The sequence below is a fragment of the Ursus maritimus genome, unplaced genomic scaffold (assembly GCF_017311325.1).
Source record: "Ursus maritimus isolate PB19 unplaced genomic scaffold, ASM1731132v1 scaffold_17, whole genome shotgun sequence".
NCBI lineage: Eukaryota > Metazoa > Chordata > Mammalia > Carnivora > Ursidae > Ursus > Ursus maritimus.
The window spans coordinates 60,138,531-60,161,103 of NW_024424119.1; the positions used below are offsets into that span (position 1 = coordinate 60,138,531).

Consider the following 22,573-nt stretch of genomic DNA (forward strand, 5'->3'; position numbering starts at 1 on the left):
GGCCAGCCCCTCGACACTGGGGAGAACTGGTCTTGGCGCTGAGGAGCCTGCCGTCCAGGTGACTCTGGGTGGACCCGGGGGACTCACGGTGATGACGTCCAGGATGCTGAGGAGACTGTGGACGCTGTCTCCGGCCAGAACCTCTTTGACCGCCACCTCAGTGCCGTCCTGCTCGGGAAGCGGAGCAGAGTCATCCACTGACAGGAGGCTCAGCCCAGCCCAGGCTGGCTGGGCCACCCAACCTCCACTGTTGCCTGTCCTCAGTTAGGCCATGCCCTAGCTGACCTCTGGGAATTCAGGGTGTGATAAGCTCCAAAGCACAGGACAGAAAACATGAGGATGAGTAAGAGCAATCAGGGAGTCCAGCCCGAGCATGGCCCTTCAACCCATGGCTTATCCAGACTGGATTTCACAAAACCTAAGGAGTTTGCTGATCTAAACAGAAGGCTGTGAGGGCCAAATTCAGTTGCTACTGGTATAAATCATGGCATTTTGATATATTTTCCACTGGACTGAAAGAGAAAGGGAACTATGGCGGTTATTTAGTATAGGAACTTTATCGCAGCTTGACCCAGGAAAATCCTTTGTGAACTTGTTCAAACTTGGCCCTGGTCAGCCTCCAAGAACCCTTCCTTCTAGCCCAGAGGCTCTGTTCCAGGAAAGGCCCGCCAGCTGGGTGGCGACAGCCCTGGACACTGATGGCGTGGCAGGAGGAGGCTGGATGAAGACCATTTCCTTTCTCATCATCCCATCAAGTCCAGGGTAGATGAAGCCTCACACACAGACAGCATCATGTCTAGAAAGGGCATGTGGGATCCACACTGGGACAGGGCCCACCCCCAGGGCTCAGGCAGGTGGGGATTTCCTTAAGGTCAGGGGCCACCTTGTGCAGTCTGGGGCTCCCTGAGTGTCTATTTCAACAATAATAAGAGGTGGGAAGCCTGGATCACACCACTGGGCACGTCAACAGAAACACCCTGTGGAAAGCAAGACCTCCACAAGTTTGGCCTGGAGGTCGCCCCCTGGCAATTCTGATTCAAGGGTGTAATTTAACTGAGGCAGAAAGTAAGTATATTGTGTCCAGCTGAATTAATACCTTAATTATTTTCTTAGAGTTAAAATCATTCACAATCTGAAACTTGGAACACAAGGCAAGGGTTCAACTGATGGTGGCAGATCAATACCCAAGCACTGGAGGCTGTTCTAAGGAGACAGGACAGATACCTCAACAGGCCTAGAACAGGTAAAATCCAGAAAACCACCAAATGCCACTGAACCCACTAAATGATGGGCACCCCACATGTGTGAGTGAGGGGTGACGTACCAATATCAAAGGGCACATCAACTGCGTGCCAATGCTTCTGACACCAAAGTGCGCCTTTTCCCCCAAAGAACCGAAACTGAAAATTTTATACTAACTTTTCAATAGAAAACTTTAAAAAATCTTTTAAATGCCAGACATGTAAGCAAAAACACAACAGGGACGCCCGGCTGGCTCTGTGGGTAGAGTGTGCAACTCTGGATCTCAGGGTTGTGAGTTCAAGCCCCACACTGGGTGTAGAGCTTACTTAAAACACACACACGCACACAACACAGCAGACCCACACCCTCCACCCCGCTCTGCACTCCATCAGGCCACTGAGACACACGTGGCCAGGCACTCACCGTGTCCTGGATGCAGACTTCCAGCCGCCCGTCCTGCACCACATAGATGCTGGTATCCGGCTCCCCCGGCTGAAAGACATGCTCCCCTTCGAGTAGCTGCACAAAGACCATGTGTTTGCAAAGTTCCAGGAACAGTGGCTTCTCAAAGTGGCCCAGGACCCTGCAAAAGCACGGCACATGTGGGAGACCTTCCCGAAGGAGAGAGGGAGGCTGATGGAGATACAGCCATTGCCGCCGTCACCCCTGGCCAGATCCACAGATCCACAGAGCTGGGGTTCACGGAGGTGCGGACCCTGCAGCACTAGCGCCCCGATTCACTGTCAGGACAGACGATGAAACTTCAGGAACTCCCCTAAACTGCTTTCCCCATCAGCTTGAAGAACTCTTGAGCCATGACTGTGAATCTGAACCAGAGGGGTACACAAAAGCCTGGGACGGCGAAGCAGTGCTCGAAAGAGGAGTGGGGTTTCCAGGCGGAGATGGGAGGGAGCCCAGGCTTGTAGCTTCGATCCAGCCACACACTTCCCGCACCTGCTTGAGTTTCTTCCTGATCACGGAAATGCCGACAAGCAAACAAATACAACAGGAAAGACGTGCGAGGAGCTGCACTGGTGGCCACGGGGAAGGGAGCACAGCCCCAGGCCTCCTGTAGCAGGCCTCCGTTACTCAGCTTCCGTCTTACCGCACGTTCTTCAGCATGTACAAAACTTCCGACGGCAGGTGAGAGTTCTTCACGTCAAACTCCGTGAGGTCAGCCTCTAGCAGGGAGGGTGGTGGTTCCTTTGGCTGCAGGGTTGGGTATTCCTTTTTGAAACGCAGAATCCTACAAAGCAGAGATGCATGCACCTGGAGCCCAAAGGGATTCCAAGCAGACGCATGAGCACTGCAGACCCAGAGGCAGGGCAGCCAGGGGCAGCAGCGATGGCCAGCAGGCTCACCAGTGCCCTCCAGGGAGGGCAGCTGTGACACATGTGGCCTGAAGGACACTCTTAGTACCTCTTGGCCAAAGATAGCACCTTGGTCCTCTTCCTCATCCGCTGCCGGGGGGGCGCCGTGCTCCCCACAAGCGTGTGGGGCAGTGTGGTCACCTGCAAGGTGAAAGGAGAGGCCAAGTCCTGAGCCTGGACCTAAAGGACCTGGCCTCAGCCTGAGGGCTCAGCCGCAGCCCTCAGGACCTGCCTGCAGGCGTGGCATCAGCTCCCAGGGTCTAGCCCTGCCTGCCCTGCCTGCCCAGGACACGGGGAACCATCCCTGTACCACAGACGAAGCACCTCATGGCCATATCCCCAAACGGCCAGTGCTCTCAGAGCACCAGGTCCTCAGGCCTGTGCTCCCTCTGCCTGCAAGGCTGCTGCTCAGCCTCTCCTCTGTCGTGCTGACGCAGCAGTCCCTCTCCACAGCCTTTAAAAGCTGGCCCTGGAGTGTCCGGGTGGCGACTCTTGGTTTTGGCTCAGGTTGTGATCTCAGGGTTCTGAGACTGAGCCCCGAGTCCGGCTCTTGCTCATCGTGGAGTCTGCTTGGGGTTCTCTTTCCCTCTCCCTGCCCCTCTGGCTCGTACACGCACACGCGCTCTCCTCTCTCTCTCTAAAATAAATAAATACATGAATACATAAGAAAAGCTGGCCCTGTCCTGTACTACTGCCCCTCCCCCCAGAATCCAAGTCCCTGCATGCTCATCCCAGGTCTGGAAAGCTCTTTGCCCCTCCCCCACCACTGAGGCCAGCTCATCTGGTTCCTGGATGTCAGCAAGCCCCCTTTGGGCAGCCACTGCCCCTCCGCTCCCCGAGTGGCACCTGCCCCATGGTGTCAGCTGTGGGTGTGTGGTCACAACTCCTTCCCTCCAGGTGACCTGGCACCACTGGACCACTCTTCTGTCCTCCTCAGCCCGGGTCTGGCCACTGCACAGTCCTCAGTGGGACTGGTTGCCTGCCTCCCCACCCGACCACGTGCAGGCTCCTTCAAGACCTGTGTGAGGCCAGCCCACGTGGCCCCTCACTAGGCCGTGAGGTGAAAGTGTTCAGGCTCGAGGCCCGCGCCACGGCCCGTCAGCAGCACCAGTGGACCTCCACATCACAGCCTGACGTTGAGAAGAATGGGAGGTCCATGCAAGGACTCACATGCCTTCTCCTGTGGCATTTCAAGGTTGCTACAGAGAACACGTATTAGCCGCTTATCCAGAAAGAAGTGGTAAGTAGAGGCTACTCTAAAACGCCAGCAGCTATTTGAAGCACGAGTTCAAGTACAGCAAGGCCCTGGGCAGTGTTAAGTCCCTCCTGCCCTCAGGGAGCGGGAGTGGGCCAGGGGTGACCAGGAAGGACTAGACCAAGCCGCTTATTCTTCACGTGGGTACTGATGCTGACAAGGGAGGCCTCCCAATGTCCAAATCTTGGCAGGACCCGCCGTGCCCCAGGACACGGGCCGACGAGGCCTCCATCTCTCTGCACTGGCTAAGTCTCTGAGGGCACGGAGGCCACAGCACTGCAGAGTGAGGGCAGCTACAAGCTGCTGGGGGCCCCACTGCACCGGGGCCTGTAGGAAGCGGGCCTGCAGCACAGGTTACCTTCCTCATGATCTTCCGGCCATAAAACATCACTTTGTCTCTCTTCCGGAACCTGTACTGAGGAGTGGGCTGTACTTGTCCTGCAAGGGGAGCACAGGGGCCTCCTGAGCCACGTCTGGGGCACAAAGAGGCAGGAGGGTTCTGCCAGACTTCCNNTGCTACATCATACAGCATGGGGGAAAGGCAAGTGGCATCTTGGGCCTGGGGCGAGCACAGGCTGGCTCACAGGGAGCAGGACTTGCATCTCTTCTTACCAAAGTCTGGCTCAGAAACGTGAGCCAAGAAAGCTGGGAGCATACACAAATTCCATGGATCCGGCGTGCACAGCCTCAGTGGGGACAGGCCAGCAGTTTCCAACAAAAGCTATCACAGGCCTGAGAGCTGCTCCCAGGAGCTCAAAACACAGGCAAGTCACAAAAACCCTTCCCACCCTCCCAAGCCCTTGTCCCTTACCCCTAGAGCTGAAGTCTGAAGCAAGATACTTACGGAATCGGTTAACCCTTCTGTACACAAAAAAGATGGTGATGCCAATGAGGGCCAGGGCCAGGAGGGCTCCAATCACAATCCCTATCAGCTGGGTGAGGTCACAGACAGAGCACCCATCAGCAAGACTGCCACAGAGCCCCTCCCCACCCTGGCAACAGGCTGGGACAAGGGGGCCAAGAGCAGCCAGGAGTGCAACAAGCCACAAATCCCAGGGCCCACCCATCACCAGGAAGCACTTGAGGTGGTTACCATGGTGGACTGTGAATGCTGCTCCGTCAACTGCAGCCCCCAGGACTGCAGGGCAGCACCCAGACAGAAGTCAGCCTAGAGGAGAACAATGTGGTCAGGAAGGGCCAACACAGGCGTGGCCCTAGCTTCCCAGGGCAGCAAGAATAGAGCTGCTGGTTAGGGAGGAAGTCAGCAGCCCCAGAAGAAGTGATGTTCTGGGCTGCTGAGGTCCTCTGAGCATAGAAACCTGTCTCCCATGGCCACCCACAGGACACGGGGCCAGTCAGGCAGTCGGGCAGGGGCAGCAGCTGTGCTGCGCTGACCACAAATGCCCTAAGCATCTTTATCACATGTGAATCCTAAATCTTCAGCTTCCCAGTCCCTCAGACGCAAGTCTAGAGGAGCAAGCCTGGCTGGCCACAGGGGGTGCAAAGGCCATCACTCAGTGCCCTCTGATCACCAACGGGACTGTGTGCTGCAGGACACATGGAAGCCTACACCACAGCAATGCTGAGAAACCCCAAGGAGCCATCCGGATTTTGAGAACCCTGAATACCAGCTCATAGCACGGAAAGGTTATGTGCCTGCTCCCCTACCACCTCCCAGAGAAGGAGGTAATGGCGCTTCAGAAGCCCAAACCCAAGGGAGGGAGGAGGAAGAGAAAAAAGTGAGCACAGGATGATGAATGGGCAGATGGCTGGGGCCACCTACATGGAGGATATCGGCCGATTCCCCCAAAAAGATGAAAATGAACAAGAGAAACCAGCCAAACAAGCAGCCACTCTGCATTCCTCCAGGTATCCACATATCTCCCCCCCAGCAGCCAGGAACAAGATGGGGCAGGGGGCACCTGTTAACCCTTTCAAGTCACAAGTGCCAAGGACTAAAGTAGTGGTCTGATCCTTAGAGAGAGTACCAGACACAGCAGGGATGACAGAAAACCCAATAAAATGGAAGGGCATTCAGAAAAAAGTCTCAAAAGCAGAATGTTGCCGCAAGACAGGATAAGTAAGTGGCCCAGAAAACCAGGTCTTTGAAGTTGGCTCATCAGGCACATGGAAGCAGTGGGAGCTTTCTGCTTCAGAGCTGAGGCATCCAGTCTCTCCTGGCCTGGAGCGTGTGCTCAGCTGTGCAAATGACAGCGCCCGCGACCCACTCTCCTCTTAGGTGTGTCCCTTGGAGCTCAGCCACCATGTCAAGGACAACGAAGGATAACCAAGGAAAGGGTCACACAGGTGGCCCATAACCTAGTTATACAATCTCCTATATTGAGCATCTCAGGCTTTTCATGGTTGTTTAAATACATCCACTTTTCTGCTTTAAGAATAAAGGCCTTTGTGATTTGGCTACAGACATTCCACAGAGAAAAAGACTCGAGTCAAAGCAAGCAAAAGTCCTAAGGGGAAGCAGGAATTGACAGCTGTGACCTCAGGGGAAGAAGTGGCAGGGTCTCAACTCTGACAAGGGGACAGAGGGGCCCAAGCTGCCACTTCCATTCAGCCAACTTCAAGGAGCTGCCCACAGAGCAAATGCGAAAAGGACCCTTTCTCCTGGTCCAGAAATGCCCCTAACTGGGAATTCTGAGGCTCTGATTCGTCCCTGAAACCCTTCAGTTCCATACCTCTGGGCTGGCATCCTCCTCTTGCTTCATGGCTAAAAATGAAAAAAAAAAAAAAAAAAGGTCGAGGTGAAAAGAAGAAAGACTGATTTACAGGAGGGCAAGTGTCCCCCCAACTCATGCTGGCGGGGCAGAGCAATGCTTTCAGCCATTTCTCCTGGGTTCCTTTTCTGTTTAAATTGTGTTTGCACTGAAAGGAAAACCTTGAAGGCAGCTGTGTTCTCCATGAAGAGAAGCACCAGCGTCACTTCCCTCTCTGTAAACAGCTCTCCTGTGGCTGCCCAGGAACCCACAACCTCAGCCAAGTCCCGCTCCTCTTCCAGAAGGTCAAGGGCAAGCGTGAGCAGCTCAGCCAAGGCCTAGTGCTGCCAGGAGCTCCCAGGGCCACAGGGACGAGGCTGTGGCCGGGGGTGGGGTAGGGGTGCACGGGGCCCCACAGGGCAACTGTTGAGACAACTTAGTGGCCTGCCTCAGGGGGTTTCCTATCCAGTGGGGTTGAGTCCTCAAGGTGGGTGTGTCGGGTCCAGAGGAGGATGAACTTGGGGAGTTGGTTCACCTTGCCCCTGTCTAGTGGGGAGGAGCCAGGTCTGGGGCTTCCACCGTGTGGCTCCCAGGCCCCTTAGAACAGCAGCAGCAAGAGAGGACTTGTCTCTCCCAAAATCCCATCCAGAGAAGTGAGGACGCAGAAGGTAGATGCGGGGTCATAGTGCATTTGCTCCAGGGTCAAATGTCCAGTGTCCTCTGCCACCCACATGGAAAACCCTTCCTTCCTAGATGGGCCTCTCCTGAAGGGCCAGCAGCGCCCTTGACCCCAGCTCTGTGGCCTGCAAGTGCCCTGACCTGGCAGTCTCCCCACACACCCCATCCCTGAGCGTCTGAAGTGCGTTAGAGCTCATGGCCCCCAGGACCTGCTAGGGAGACAAGGTGGAAGTCCTTGCTACACTGCCTGGGACAGCACAGAGCCAGACGGCAGCGGGGGTCAGGGGGCTGCAGGGTTGGGAAGCGGCAGGTTAGAGAAGCATCGGGGTTAGTGGCCATCCAGGTTCGAGTGTCATTTTAGGGGGTCATCGGGGCTGGGGGGTGTCGGTGTAGGTGGACATCAGGGCTGGAGTACCTCGGCGTTGACAAGCGTTGGGTCTGGCCGACGTCGGGGCGTGGAGAGCTGGGGTTGACGGGTGTCGGAGTTAAGGGGGCATCGGAGTTAGGGAGTTTGGGTTTGGGGACAGCGAGGCTGGGGGGCTCGAGGTTTATTGGTGTCTGGGTTGGGGGCTGGGAGTTGACAGGCGTCGGGGTTGGGCCTCAGGGTTGGGGGACCTCGGAGTTGGGGGCTCCGGGTCGACGGGCGTCGGGGCTGGGGGTTGTGGTTAACGTCCGGGAGACCGAGAGGACACGGGATCCGCCTCCCACCTGCACCTCCCGCCGCGCAGCGCAGGGCTGGGCGGGCCTGTGGGGCACTGTGCGTCCCGGCACGGGTTGGGGGCACTGATGGCTACCCTTCCTGACAGGGCCAGACCCAGGGCATCGCCATCTCGGGGCGCTCTGCGGCGACTCACCGGGACCGCGCGCTCCCGACGCCCGCGCTCCCGTCACTACCCCCGCCGCCCGGCCGCCGGCACCGCGCCTCCCCGCGCAGGGCCGCGGCCCGGAGGTCCCGCCCACTCGCAGGGCCGAGGCTGGGCATTGGACGCAGCGCCGCCAATCGGAGCTGCTCTTGCTGCGGCGCGAAGGCCGGGTGGTGCCGGAAGCCGCCGAGGGCGCCGGAAGCCGCCGAGGGCGCCGGAAGCCGCGCTGACCGCCGGAAGCCGCCGAGGGCGCCGGAAGCGGAGGCTGGTGCGGCTGTTCGCCGTGCCTGGGAGCTGGCTGGGCGAGCACCCGCGTGGTGCAGGGTTTGGTATGGGCCTCCTGAGCGGGGCTGCTCGCATGCTGGTGCGGGGCGCCGACCGCATGAGCAAGTGGACCAGCAAGCGGGGTCCGCGCACCTTCTACAAGGGCCGCGGCGCCAAGGGCACCGGCGTCCACGGCCGCGACGGGAAGTTCGTGCAGGTCAAGGAGATGGTCCCGGAGCTCGTGGTGCCCGAGCTGGCCGGCTTCAGGCTCAAGCCCTACGTGAACTACCGCGCCCAGGCGGGCACAGACACGCCCCTGACGGCCGAACAGCTGTTCCGGGAGGCAGTGGCACCTGCCATCGAGAAGGACTTCAAGGACGGCACTTTCGACCCGGAGCAGCTGGAAAAGTACGGCTTCGAGCCCACCCAGGAAGGCAAGCTCTTCCAGCTGTACCCCAAGAACTTCCCGCGCTAGGAGCCGCGGAGTGGCCGAGCCGCGGAGTGGCCGCCGCTGGGTGTGCCTGCGAGCCTGCGGACTGCGCCCAGCCATCCTCCCCGGCCGCTGGCCCCGGCGTGGGCGAGTGGGGTCGGCCTTAGCATCTGGTCATTGTGAGATGAAAGCGACCTAGGCAGAATCCTAGAGACCCTACTCCCGGTGAAACTGGAAGCCGTCGTCTTCCCAACCACAAGGTTTTGGGCAAGAATACATGGCTTAGCTTGCAGAAGGAAAAGAATTCACAAGGCACATCGTGCCACGTACAGCACGGGTTAATTCATCGCCCAGATTCTTCACCCCACGAAACCAATGAGCATATTCTTTATGGGTTCAAAAACAGCTGTTTTGGGGGCAAACCTCCAGTAATCTAGTCTCTTTCTCCTTTGGGTTCACCTGTTTCAGTGCATAGCCTTCCGGTCTTCTGTATTCTGCTTCATTGATTCTTGTGTTAAATCTCTTAAACTCTAAAGGAAGGTTCAAACTATTCCGTTGAAATAAATGCGACATTAGTTGGGAATCCATCATTTTAGTACAGTAATTTCTTACATGTTCTCACCTATATTTTCATCAGAAAATGAAGCAAAAAATAGAAGTGTTTTTCTGGGATGTCTGGGTGGCTCAGTTGATTAAGTGTCTGCCTTCAGCTCAGGTCATAAACTTGGGGTGCTGGGATGGAGTCCTGCATCAGGCTCCCTGCTGGGGGGGGGTTCCTGCTTTTCCCTCTGCCCCCCACACCTTGTTCTTGCACACATGCTTGCTCTCTCAAATAAAATCTTAAAAAAAAAAAAAAAAAAGTGCACCTGTTTCCTGACTCTGAACACCTACTCATAGTTGTATGTACTGAGGATCTGACAAAATCCACACTGGCCTGCACTTCAACTACTGTTTCTTCCAGAGAGACAAGAACGAACTCTGTGGGAGTCAGATGAGTCACAGACTCAGGTTGGGTTCTTCGAGCTACTCTGTGTCTAGACTCAGGAAGCCACTCAGGTACTAAAGCTACACAGGGGAAGAGGGATTAATCCACTACAATAACTTATTTCAAGTTTACGACACGCTAAGGCCACTCAATGTGTACACATTTCCCTTTGCTTATCAGCACAGGAGACTAATGCAAGCATTTCTGGTGCCATGATGAGGTGGTCTTTTTAAATGTTCATGGAAAACTACTGTTAAGTAGCTTTAAGGAAAAGCACACTTTCAGGACGCCTGGGTGGCTCAGTCAGTGAAGTGTCTGCCTTCAGCTCAGGTCATGATCTAGGGGTCCTGGGATTGAGCCCCGCATGGGGCTCCCTGCTCAGCAGGGAGTCTGCTCTCTCTCCCTCTGACCCTTCCCCTGTTTGTGCTCTCTCTTGCTCTCTCTCCTCTCAAATAAATATGTAAGTTCTTAAAAAAAAAAAAAAAGCACACTTTCATTTAGTTAATTTAAATAAGTATGAAGAATTTGAGTGTCCAATTCACACAAGAAACTGACAAGTGTGAGAGCGGGGAACCAAGACCCTTCCACTCCCGTAACAGCAGACTCCTCGGTATCAGGCAGAGTTGCCACCACCTCCCCAGCAGATAGATGAGGTTTATGTAAGAGAAGCCAACAGCTTCTTTGCTCACACTGGAAAGCCCGTAAGGGGCACTGAGCCCTACACAGTCACCTGTAGAAGATGACAGGAAGACTCTCAATGAGGTGGTCTGAGGGCAGTTCACTCACAAAGTCACACTCTGGGTTTTATTTGCGGAAGTGGTCCTTACGACGTCAAACCAACCAAACTCCTCCCTAGCTCAGCGGCTCTTCCACTTCCAGAGGTGAAGAACGTGATCATAAAAGGAGCAAGTCGCTAGGAGGGCAATGTCCAAGTTCGCTGCTTCCAGAGAGAGGTCGCAGTCAGAGACCGTGGTCCCTGCAGTGTGCTGCCGGCCGCCACTCCTCATCGTGTCCTCTGTGAGTGGCTGCAGAGTCGTCCTCAGTTTGTTGCCGCTCTGAAGTGCGGGATGACCCTCTTCCTCATCCTCTACTAAATGATGAGAAGGTGCTGGTAACTGGCGTACAGCTTTCAAGTTACAGGGATGCGCTGCTCTGACTCCTGAGTTGCTGCAGGGAAAGGACCCTGAGCAGCATGACTGGCAGGTCTGTGACAGATTGCTGAAGTAGAGCCAGGACCAGTCAGCTCCATACACCAATGAGTCGGACAACGTACGGGACACAGAGACTGTGCAGGCTTCCTGCTTCTCCTCTGGAGTGAAACAGAACATGCGACGTTACCCAGGGTTGATCTCATCACTTCCAACCGACAGCCCCTGCCCACTCTCAAAGGGAGACTCTGCTAAAAGCAACCACTCATTTGTCAGCAGCCACTGTGCACCATGCAAAGGAATCCCTGAGATGTGGACAGATGAGAAGAAAACAGACCCTCGCTGGCAGTGCGTGCACCATGTGTGCCTGAGAGGAATCAGCCTGGCTATAGAAGCACAGGGGGGAGGGTGCCTTTCCAAGCTGGAGGCCTTGGCAAAAGTCTTAGTGCTGACTTTTAGTGAAGACTTCAAAGCAAAGGACAAAGGAGTTAACCAGAAAGGACCAACAGGGATGCATGAGAAACAGCGAACAAACACGTGTGAAGTACAGAGATAGAACAGGACACATCTGGGCAATCACAAACAATGGCCGTGACTGAAATGCTGTCAGGGAGTGGCGACACATGTCTGGAGGGTGAAAATCAACGCAGACTTCTGCATGCTCCGTAAAGTCTGGGTCTGAGCTTGTAAAGGAGTCACTGAAGAGTTTAAGCAGCTTTCCTTATGGTGAGTTGCTATGGCAACTTTGAGGATGGAGGGCAGGACTGGAAAGAGGTCCAGCTGTAGAAGGTTTGAAAGCAACATTAGACCAGAAAAAGAAAAGACAAGGTGTTGCCAAACCTGACACAGTCTAGGGTCCAGGGCAAGGCCAAGGCAAGGATGGCAAGAGCAGCCACAGAAAACTAGTAGCCGGTGAGCTGCGGGTGTGGACTTAGAAAACTGTCACCAGCTGGAAGGCTTGGTGGCAAAAATCGAGGGAAGTACTCAAAAATCGGTGGGGACATGTGACACACACAGGAGACGGCTTCAGGAGGTTTTCATGGGAAAGCTCTAGGATAATGTGAACATTATAATGAGTAAAGACGTAACACTTTATGGCTCACTGAGTAACATAAAAATCCATGAACCTATACAGAAAGGTAATATTATTAACACACATATATGGGAGAAAAGAAAGCTCTTCCTTATAAAAGAATGTTAATTAAAAAAAATGATAATGGGGCACCTGGGTGGTGCAGTAGGTTAAGCGTCCGACTCTTGGTTTTGGCTCAGGTCGTGACCACAGAGCTGTGAGATCGAGCCATGTCAGGCTCCACACTCGGTACAGAGTCTGCCTAAGACTCTCTCCCCCTTCCCTCTGTCCCTCCCACTGCACACGCATGCGTGCTGTCTCTCAAATAAATCAATAAATCTAAAAAAAAAAGAATAGTTAGAAAAATCTTTGCAATTATAGTAATAATTTGGTTCAGGCAAGAATCATCGATGTGTTGAGTAAAAGTCTGATGAGGAGCACAAAGGTACAAACACTCTAACCACAGACTAATTATTATTATTTTTTAAAGATTTCATTTATTCAATCGACAGAGAGAGAGACAGCCAGCGAGAGAGGGAACACAAGCAGGGGGAGTGGGAGAGGAAGAAGCAGGCTCCCAGCGGAGGAGCCCGATGCGGGGCTCGATCTCAGGACTCCGGGACCACGCCCCGAGCCGAAGGCAGACGCCTAACGACTGAGCCACCCAGGCGCCCCAGACTAATTATTATTAATTACACTTTTACAGTAAAGAAGCCCAGGGGAGACCTTAGCCAAGTGACCGAATTAACGTCATCAGAGGAAAAGACGAAGTGGCGCCATGTGCCCCGGATGAAGCAGGCCAAGGCAGGCAGAGTGTCACCGTGCTCCCGACAAAGACCCACAACCCAGGACGGGAGACACGCTTCAGACCCCAAGTTATGAAAAGACTGAGCAAAAAGACAGTAAAAACGCACCAGGCAAACAGTAGCCGTGAGAGGGCGTGAATGGCTCTGCTGGTACCAGATGGAGCAGACCCGCAAGAGTTCCTCGAAATAAGGAGGGACCCTCACAACGATAAACATACACACACACAACTAACAACAGAGCCCCAAAATACATGAGTACAGAGAGACAGAAATGAGGGAGGAAATACACAGTCCAACCATAACAGCTGAAGACCTCACCACCCCACTTTCAATAACGAACAACCAGGGGGGCACCTGGTGGCTCAGTCGGTTGAGTGTCCGACTCTTGGTTTCAGCTCAGGTCATGATCTTAGGGGACATTCTCTCTCCCTCTGCCCCTCCCCACACTGTGTGCACACGCACTCTCCCTTTCTCTCAAATAAGTAAAAAAATCTTTAAGTAAATAATAAAAATAATGAACCACCAGGGGTGCTGAGCTGGCTTGGTCAGTGGAGCATGCGACTCTTGATCTTGGGGTTGTAGGTTCAAGCCCCACGCTGGGTGTAGAGATTACTTAAAAAATGTATTTTTTTAAATAAAAAAATAATGAACAACCAGACAGAAAAACAACGGAATACTTGAACAGAATCTGCAGAGCACTCCGTGGCCAGAGTAACCTCTTCTGAAGAGCACACAGAACGCTCTCTGGGACCGACCACACAAGAACCCACAAAAAAGTCTCAATAAACTTAAAAGGAATCCACAAAGGAATAAAATTAGAAATCAGTAACAGAAAGAAATTTAGGACAGTCACAAAAATGTGGAATCAACACACTCATAAATAACTAATGAGTCAAAGTAGAAATCTCAAAGGAAATTAGAAAGTACTCTGAGATGAATGAAAACCTACGACAGGGACGCCTGCGTGGTTCAGTTGGTTAAGCGTCTGCCTTTGGCTCAGGTCGTGATCCCGGGGTCCTAGGATCGAGCCCCACGTCGGGCTCCCTGCTCAGCGGGGAGTCTGCCTCTCCTTCTCCCTCTGCCTGCCGCTCCCCCTGCTTCTGCTCTCTCTCTCTCAAATAAATCAATTAAAAAAAAAAAAAAATACCACACCCCAAAACTGCAAGGATGCAGTGAAAGTAGTGCTCTGAGGGCAACTTCTCACTGTAAATACCCACATTAAAACACAAGATCTCACATGACTCTCACATCACAAGATCTCAGCTGAGAACTGCATGGTCGTGTAACCACCAGGACGGACGCACAACAGACGGAGGAACTGAAGACACAGAACAGGAAGCCTGGAGTGCAGCCCCGTGCAGAGGGGACTGGGCTTCCGAGCAACACTGACGGGGTGGTGTCTCTAATCCGTTCTTTGTATGGACAAGGAGGGAGGGAGAATCACAAACTGAGAATGAGGAGGGAAAGGGGGCATTGGGGCCTTGAGAAGAGGGAAGAAAATGTGAAAAAGTTCTGACAGTAAAGAATGACTGGCTAGAGAAAGGCCATGGTTTGCCTGGCAACTCCGAGGACCCACTGTTACGTCAACCTAAAGTGAGACCCCACAGGGCTGCTCTAACCCTAACCCTAACCTCCCTGTGTGGCTCAGGCCCAAGCAGAACTGGGTCTGACCAATGCTGGGTACTACCCAGAGAGTGTGAGCAAGGGAGCAAGGGGAAGAGAGCTAAAGCGTGTTAGGAACATGAGACCATGCAGACCACACTGTGCACAGGCAGGAAGAACGTGGCAGAAGGTGGGCCAAGGATGGCTATGGAAGTGACAGGTGGTGATGCTTCTGGAGCAGAGTCCTAAGAGGGCAGAGAGCAGCTGAACAGCAGGAGGTACCAGCATAACTGAGCCGGTCAGGTAAGAACCATGGCTAAGTAGCAGAGTGCTGGAGACTGAGGCTTGGAGCTGGTCCGGTTACGGGCCTTGGTGAGACTGGGCGGTGAGCCTGGGAATGTGTAGAGCATGGGGGAGGAGCCCGGTAGAGCAAGGGAGCAGGACAACTGGAAACTCCCGCCCCAGGCCTGGCTGCCACAGGGCCCCTACTCACCTATCGCCTTTTGGCAGTTGAAGATCTTAAAGCCACTGTGCATGCACGCTGCCAGGAGCAGGTGGTGGTGGAAAGGGTGCCACTTGAGCCTCCACACTCCGCCCTGAGTGGGCATGTCTGCGAATGGCTGCTTCATGTTCCGAGTGTCCCACAGTAGGACGTGCTCATCATAGCTGAAACCCATCAAGCACAGGGATCATGCAGCAAAACCAATGCCCACTTTTCCCCCAAGGCCCCTAGATGGCAGGGACATCTCCTGGGGAAACCCGTACCACTCATTCCTCTAGGACAAAGTCCCTCTTCCCAAGCCCAGATATCTGTACTCCGGTATCAGACCTGATCCAATTCAACAACACTGCAGTGGTCAACATGAGAAAAGGAAGTGAAAGATGGAAGATGGACCCTGTGAACCAAACCCAAGGGACTCACCTTCCTGTGGCCAAGATGTTTTCCCGATGGGGACTACTCTGGATGCTGCACACACCCATGGAGTGTCTGCAGGCAAAAGTGCAAGGCCTGAGTGGGCACCCACGAAGGCTCACGTCTCCAGTGGAGAGTCCACGGAGGAGGGACAGGAGGGTTGGCGTTACATGCCGAGGGCTGGCCCCTTGATGATTTACCTCTCGCTAGTGAACACAGATACGCCAGGTGTCCTGGTGTCCCAGCCTTTCAGAAGGCCATCGTCCCCACCTGTGTGGAAACAGACAGGCCCACTGACAACACGAAGCAGCCACTCCTCAGGGAGGGAATTTATGTCCGTGGGGAAATCCCTATGGTGGTTTCAGGATGCCACCGGGCAGAAGAGCCCTGTGCTGGAACTGCGTCTTCAGACTTGGAGAGGGCCCCCACGGGGAAGACAGGAAAGGCCGGGGGCTCAGCCTACAGGAACAAAAGGGAAGGCCAAGAAGTTAGGGAAAGGATTTCCAGGTCACAAGATGGCTGCCACAAAGCAAAGCTGTCGTATCAAAGAACTCTGAGCAGGACCTGCATGTAGGAGGCAGCAAACATGAGCACTTCCTAAGTTTCTGGAACCTTCAGCACACCCCCATGTGTTTTAAAGGGAAGTGCCCCTTGTAACCTTATAGTAAAAAGGACCCCTGCTTGTCTTAGGGAACTGAAAACATAGGAAGAAAGAGGAAGCTGGCACCATAATCCAGTGTCTGAAGAAAAGCAACAACAAGATACAGGGTGCCGGTGGCTATCCTGAAGGAAGGGGAGCAAGGCTGAAAAGCAGGGCCTACGTGGAGGGTGAGAGTGAGCAAAAGAAAAACGCCTGGGTCTGACCATTCCATCCACCCACCCATCCACTCAACCACCCACCTTCCGTTCAACTACCTGCCCACCCAAGAGATACTTACTGAGCACGACCCAGGTCCCTGTAACAGACAGAAGGGGTACGGGGAGAACACGACCTACGAGGAAGCAGACCAACAGAACCAGTGCCTGCAGGTGAGCCTCCAAGATGAGCTGCAGTCCTGTGGCAGATTTGCAGAGAAAGCTGGTACTGGCTTCTTTACACACTGGTCTCTCCTGTCTCACACCCATGCCCATCCGCCAGGATATCCTGTTGACCCACCTGCACACACACATCCAAAGTCCTACCACTTTTCCCTTGTGTGCGCCACTTCCAACTTGGTCTGAGGCCTTCTTGCCACCATCTGCATATCAGGTGTCCAGGCTCTGCCCCCACCTCCTCACAGTCTATACTCAACACATTAGCAAAAAAGATCCCCTTCAATTCTACAACATAAGTCAGAAAATGTCATCCCTCTGCTCAGCATCTTGCTCTTGCTCCTATTTCATTCTGAGCAAAAGCCAAAGTCCGTCCTGTGGCCTTTCATCTCACCGTCTTCTGTTCTGCCACCCCCTCCCACCATTCTGGTCCTACAGCTACCTGCTGCTCTGCTCATGCATCAGGCTCACTCCTGCCCGAGGTCTCTGCCTACTGTGACCATACTATGTAACAGGACAGCCTGCACCTGCCCACACCTCAGTCCCCCAACCCTGGCCTACCTTTCTGCTTCCCAAAGCACTTATCACTTCTGACCTACTGAGCACTCTGTCCACTCATGATATGCTATGCTCCGTGACCACTGCCTATCTCCTCTCAATGTAAGCTCAGTGAAAGCAGGGACTTTTGTCTGTCTGGTTCACCCACGTTTCTCAAGCACCTAGAACAGCGCACGGCACATACAGGTGCTCCATAAGCACTCACTGAACAAACGAGTTGGTGCTGAACTATTAAATCATAGCCTCCACGATCCTCTTGCTCTGAATTAGCTAAGCCTCAAGGCAGTACTAACCCAAGAACGAGCAGACCTAAAAAAATTAAATCTTGGGGTGCCCGGCTGGCTCAGTCAGAAGAGTGTGTGACTCTGATCTCAGGGTCATGAGTTCGAGCCCCATCCTGGGTGTAGAGATCACTTAAAATAAATAAGAAAAATTTCACAGAAAGAAAGAAAGAAAGGAGAGAAAGAAAGAAAGGGAAAGAAAGAAAGAAAAAGAAAGAAAGAAAAGAAAAAAGGAAAGAAAGAAAAGGAAGAGAAGAGAGAAGAGAAAAGAAAAGAAAAGAAAAGAAAAGAAAGAAAAAAAAAAGGTCTGCTTAAGCAACCAAAATGCAGTTGTCTCTGGAAGACAGAGACAGCAGCTGAGGTCAGGAGAGCGACAATGCAAAGCGAGAAGAGCACCAGACAGAAGCCAGAGGACAGGAACACTTTCAAGCAGAGGGAAGGAGCCAGCGAAGTAGAACAAGGAGCAACCAGAAAGAAGAGGAAAGGTCCAGGATAACCCAAGGAAAAGACTGTGCCAGGAGGGAGTCAGCATGGGAATGCTGCTGAGAGGGTGCTCTCTGGACCAGGCCACCAAGGAGCTGAGTAAGAGCAGCTCTGGCAGAAAGCAGGGGACCATGCAGCTTCCTGACAGTCCAACAGAACGTCCCTAGCCTCACCGCTCACTGTGGAGCTTAGCACACTACCAGCAACTGGACACAGAGGGAAACAAGAGTCAGATCTTTTCTTCGCTTCTCTGCAGATCCAGCAGCTCCCCTTCTGCCTTTGCTCAGAGACCAATGCCCCCTGCCTCCCGCCTCCCACCTCCCATCTCCCAAGAGTCCTCTCCACTCGGCTAAGAGAGGCTGATCACAGCTACCTGGCTCCTGCAACCTCTAGTTCTAGTAATTTCTCATTGTCACATCAGCACCCGCAATACATACCACTCACAATACCAGGAAATCAATCCTATCTCTCTTGGGCTTTTCTTTGGGAAGGTAAACTGTCTCCAAAAAGGGAGCAGACAAGCCTGAAATCCAACATGACAAAGTCAATACTGGACACAGAAATAGAAGCGGAAAATGTGGGAATTCTGGATTTCTCACAGCAGAAGCAAGGGATCAGATACCAAGAGTGGCAGGAGGCAGGGTTCCTGCTGCTCCAAGACCGTGGTCAGCGCGACCTAAGACACTACCAAGCCTGAACAACTAAGCAGCAAGTACCAACTACAGATTCTGTCTTCACAAAGGGTCTTCAAGATCCCAACACGTTCCAAGTCATGGCCCTGACATGTGCCACACTTGCTCACTCCCTCCCTCCTGGGGCCGACACCCAGCGGAGAAGTACCCACCTGAATAAATGATTTCTGTCTGCCAGTAATTGAAAGCAGCAATCCAGGCCTCAAAGTGGTGGGCATGCCACGTGGCCACCTCCTGCAGCGCCGGACCCGCCTCATTCACCTCTAGCAGGTGGAGCTGCCCCTTGGAGTCACTGCTAATGATTTTCAAGGGCTGGTCACTGGGCCTAGACACAGGGAACCAATGGAGAAACCCAGCTGAATTTATTCATTGACCCAAACTCATCACCCTCTTCTGGTTTCCAACTGGTGACACCCCAAGACATGTCATGGGAGAGGTTCTCCATGGACCTGGTCCGTGCACTTGCCTATTAAGACGGCTGGGCACCTGGCAGAAACCAAAACTACTATCACTTAGCTTGTCAAAATGAACCCATGTCAGCTTCTCTTGATGAAAACAGCGTTTCTTTTATCTGGGAAGTTGGAATGTTTTCTTTCTTGATTAGGACTGATAGTGATATTCCCAGGTCTGGGAAGCCACAATCAAGGCTGGTGCAAGGTTTCATTCAATTCTCTCTCACATGAAGAGAGGAATGACTCCTCAGACAAAAGACTTGGGGTCCCTCACCAATGCCGGCCCTTACCTTTCAGTTTTCCCGGTGGACCAATCCAGAGACAGGGCCAGGCACTGCTTCTCCAGGGCAAAGCTGGAAACCGGCTGCAGTGTGTAAGCATTCTACCGGAGAGAAAGGAGCGCTATCAAAGGGAAACAGCCCAGAACCCTGGAAAGATGATTCCTCTAGCTCAGGTGGCCACCACGCCACTAGATGAACAAAATGTGCTAATGCTAGATTCATCACAGAACGAGAGGCCACGAGGCACCTGGCCCTGCTCTTGAGGAGCTCATACACCTGTTGGAGGACTTTCCCACACGTGACCCGAGGGGAAGCAGGTCTCTGCTCTTCAGACGCCTTCGCTGTCCATGCGCTCCGAGACACAATCCCGCCACCTCCACAGGCTCTAGGAAGCACCCTGGCGCACACTCCCCACCTCCCCTGCCTCAAGGGCTGCTGGGACACTCTGTCTTCGGGGACCGCGACAGCAGGATCTTTCCTCTAGTTTCCATTTCAGGAGCCACAACTAGCCATTCAACGTTGTTTCTCTTCTCTAAGATTCATGAAAGTTTTTTATTACCTAGGCAAGCTGGACAGTGCTTAACTCCCTCAGAAGGCTCCTACCAGGCTGCTTCCTCAGGGTCCTCTCTGTGGGTGATCTGCTCTTGCCAGGACCTGGTTCATGGGCCCACAGTCTTCCCCAGATTATTCCCTCCCTCATTCCTCAGACAGGGCTGCAGCAAGGCCCTTTATACACAAGCCCTCAGCTGCCATAACTCCAACAGCGAGTGACCTGCTCCAGTCCCACTCGCACGCCTGCACTAGTGTGTGTCCCTCCCACCGAGTGAGGGCTTGGTCTTGTGGGCCACTTACTTCCCTAAACTACAGGACTTCCCTGTTCTTCCGACCCTCCAACAATCAGGTGCAGTCATTCTGCAAATGCATGGGACTCGTCAGTACCAAATGGTCTGAGAAAGCCTCATGGGAAACATACGCCTTCCTAGTTATGGGAGACAAATACTACTTTCACATAGGAAATCCATTCCTATTCTTGGCTCCAGCATCATCAACCTAAGAATGCTGGTCTAGGCTTTCTGTACAGAAGAACTTTCGGATCCACTGACAGGTGAATGAATACCCCGTTACTTCAGCCCATCCACCGGTGACGTACAGGTGATCTCTTCTCAGAGTTAGATGCAGAACCCAATAATTTAAAATAGACTGCATGCTAAATTAGGATATTTTATGATAAAGTTTGCCATTAAACAGAAATCATGCTACAAAAAGGTTTGTAGCAGCACAACCTCACACCCAAAGCCTCTCCATTTTGATTCTCTCCACCCGCCACAACTCCTGGCCCGTCACTGACCTCAGATCCCGCCAAGCGGAGTAGTTCTATGGACCCACCAGCATCTGCCACGCCCAAGAGGGCATGGCCAGCCACCGGGATGTGGCACCTGAGGGGAGAATTCATATGCCCGTCAGAACACAGGACACACCCAGAGCACAGCAGAGCATTATGCACCTCAGTAACTTCTTATTTAAATTTTAGCTCCAAAATCAGGTTGTAGCCTACAATTCTGTTCCAAGATTTCCCAGCTTATCAATCAGAAAACAAGCATCACTTCCCAGACTCATACCAACCCTAGGACTTGGAAACTGGGAAATGAAAGGGGCCCAGGTCTACAGGTCCCACCAAGCGCAACAGGCTGGCAGGACAATAAAGAAATGAAATAGTTCAGACATTTCGCCATCTTAGTGAATGCTGACAGGCATCAGGCTCCCTGATTAAATCAACAGATAGTCGTGACAAATTCCAGACAAGAGGAATTGTTATCAACATTATACCATTTCATGTCCAGGATTGCAGAAGTATCTCTTCTTTGGATCTCAAGCAGGGGGCAAGCAGAGCTGTCCTCATTGAAACTATACAGGTAGAGACGACCTAAACGGGTTTGAGGCTCATCAATGTCCAGTGCACTCTACAAAAAATGCAGATGTAGTCTCTGATTACCCTGATAGGCACCGAGGAACCCAAGGGATGGGAAAAGGAATCAAGGGAAAGAAAACGTTTGCCAAGACTCTGGGACTCTGGTGGCTCAGTAGGTTAAGCATCTGCCTTTGGCTTGGGTCATGACCTCAAGGTCCTGGAATTGAGCCCTGTTTCAGGCTCCCTGCTCAGCAGGGAGTCTGCTTCTCCCTCTGTCCTTCCCCCTGCTCATTCTCTCTCTCTCAAATAAATAAAATCTTATAAATAAATACATAAATAAATAAGTAAGTAAATAAATAAATAACTGACTGACTCTGGAACTCTACCTGGAAGCAACAGCCCTGATTTTCTGAGCTGGAGAAATATCTCTTCTCTTGTTATACCATTAGTGGGTAGGCAGATAAACTCTGCTGGGCTCAGCATAGAATGCTTTTTTTTTTTTTTAATTTTATTTAAATAATCTCTACATCCAATATGGGGCTCAAAATCACGACCCTGAGATCAAGAGCTGCGTGCTGTACAGACTGAGCCAGCCAGGTGCCCCTATTCTAAGTGGGCTAACAGGGATCAGCTATGGTAGGTCACCACAGGACCCAGTCTGCCCGTAAAGGTCCTGGCTTAGGCCTGTTGCTGAAGTGCCAGTTCTCATTCTTCAAAGTGTCCTGGTTTGCATCTGAATAGACGCCTTCGAGAGATTAGGTATAGCTCCTTCGAATTTCCATTTTCTCTTTAGTCTAGGCTTCATCCATAAACTTGAGCCACACCTGCATATAAGGGACTTTCAAGATGCCCATTCCCAGTGCCTAGCTGGCTCAGTTGGTGAATGCGGCTCTCTCTCTCAGGGTTGTGAGTTCCAGCCTAATGTTGGGTGTAGAAATTCCTTACATAAATAAACTTAAAAAAAAAAAAGAAAAAGATGCCCATTCTAACCTACCTTCTGAGCACAAGGCCAATGTCACATCTTCATCTCCTGTGTGACTCCACACAGACTTTTCTCCTCCAGCCTTCCCCACTGCATGTCTCAACATCTGTGGTCGGCTCTGCCGTCTTACGTATTTTCCCGCCCTTCCTGAGACCCTCCCCTAAAACAGGAGCGGAGCTTTAGCTACTCGAGATGCCATTTGGGGAGAGCAGACCTAGAGAGGCGCGGAAGAGACCGCCTAAGGCCAGGAGGGCACCGCACACCTCGCTCTCCGTGTTGGTGGCCTGGTCCTCCGGCTTCTGCAGCTGGTAGGTGCCGCAGGCCAACAAGTGCCTGCAGCCTTCCAGCGGGCACCACTCCACCGAGTCCGCGGTGTACTCCGTGTCCACCGCTTGCAACAGCCGGACGCGACTTCCCGTCACCCCGGAGTCAGACAAGGACGCAGAGGAGGAACGGCGAAGGGGTGGTGGGGAGGCCAGGTTGAGAGCGGGGTTCGGGGCCGGGGCCGAGGTCGGCGGTGAGAGCGGGGTTCGGGGCCGGGGCCGAGGTCGGCGGTGAGAGCGG

The 22,573-nt window shown here is 53.1% G+C and overlaps 3 protein-coding genes across 6 annotated transcripts in view; 1 reads left to right on the forward strand and 2 right to left on the reverse strand.

Moving 5' to 3' along the window:
• The window catches only part of PNPLA7 (patatin like phospholipase domain containing 7), a 66,604-nt gene extending 60,012 nt beyond the window's left edge, over positions 1-6,592 (reverse strand). For 3 of the 4 annotated variants that reach the window (XM_040632294.1, XM_040632295.1, XM_040632297.1), the window contains exons 1-9: positions 6,561-6,592; positions 4,961-5,035; positions 4,712-4,799; positions 4,480-4,512; positions 4,226-4,305; positions 2,662-2,753; positions 2,348-2,488; positions 1,666-1,825; positions 88-168 (exon numbers count right to left, since the gene is read on the reverse strand). In XM_040632294.1, the coding sequence (XP_040488228.1) occupies positions 88-168; positions 1,666-1,825; positions 2,348-2,488; positions 2,662-2,753; positions 4,226-4,305; positions 4,480-4,512; positions 4,712-4,799; positions 4,961-5,035; positions 6,561-6,590 (780 nt within the window). In that variant the 5' untranslated portion in view covers positions 6,591-6,592. The remainder of the gene's footprint in view (positions 1-87; positions 169-1,665; positions 1,826-2,347; positions 2,489-2,661; positions 2,754-4,225; positions 4,306-4,479; positions 4,513-4,711; positions 4,800-4,960; positions 5,036-6,560) is intronic. The other variant, XM_040632296.1, reaches the window with a different exon arrangement.
• Positions 6,593-8,335: 1,743 nt separating this feature from the next.
• On the forward strand, positions 8,336-9,400 carry MRPL41 (mitochondrial ribosomal protein L41). The gene has a single exon (XM_008704292.2). The coding sequence runs from the start codon at positions 8,451-8,453 to the stop codon at positions 8,856-8,858; it is 408 nt and encodes a 135-aa protein (XP_008702514.2). The 5' UTR covers positions 8,336-8,450; the 3' UTR covers positions 8,859-9,400.
• Positions 9,401-10,289: 889 nt separating this feature from the next.
• Positions 10,290-22,556, reverse strand: DPH7 (diphthamide biosynthesis 7). The gene is made up of 10 exons (XM_008704293.2): positions 22,273-22,556; positions 20,946-21,079; positions 20,467-20,554; positions 19,128-19,219; positions 18,538-18,710; positions 16,278-16,331; positions 15,540-15,609; positions 15,349-15,414; positions 14,920-15,092; positions 10,290-11,107 (listed from the first exon to the last, which is right to left on the reverse strand). Exons 2-10 carry the CDS (start codon positions 20,951-20,953, stop codon positions 10,656-10,658), a joined length of 1,176 nt encoding a protein of 391 aa, XP_008702515.1. The 5' UTR covers positions 20,954-21,079; positions 22,273-22,556; the 3' UTR covers positions 10,290-10,655.
• Between the last annotated feature and the right edge of the window lie 17 nt (positions 22,557-22,573).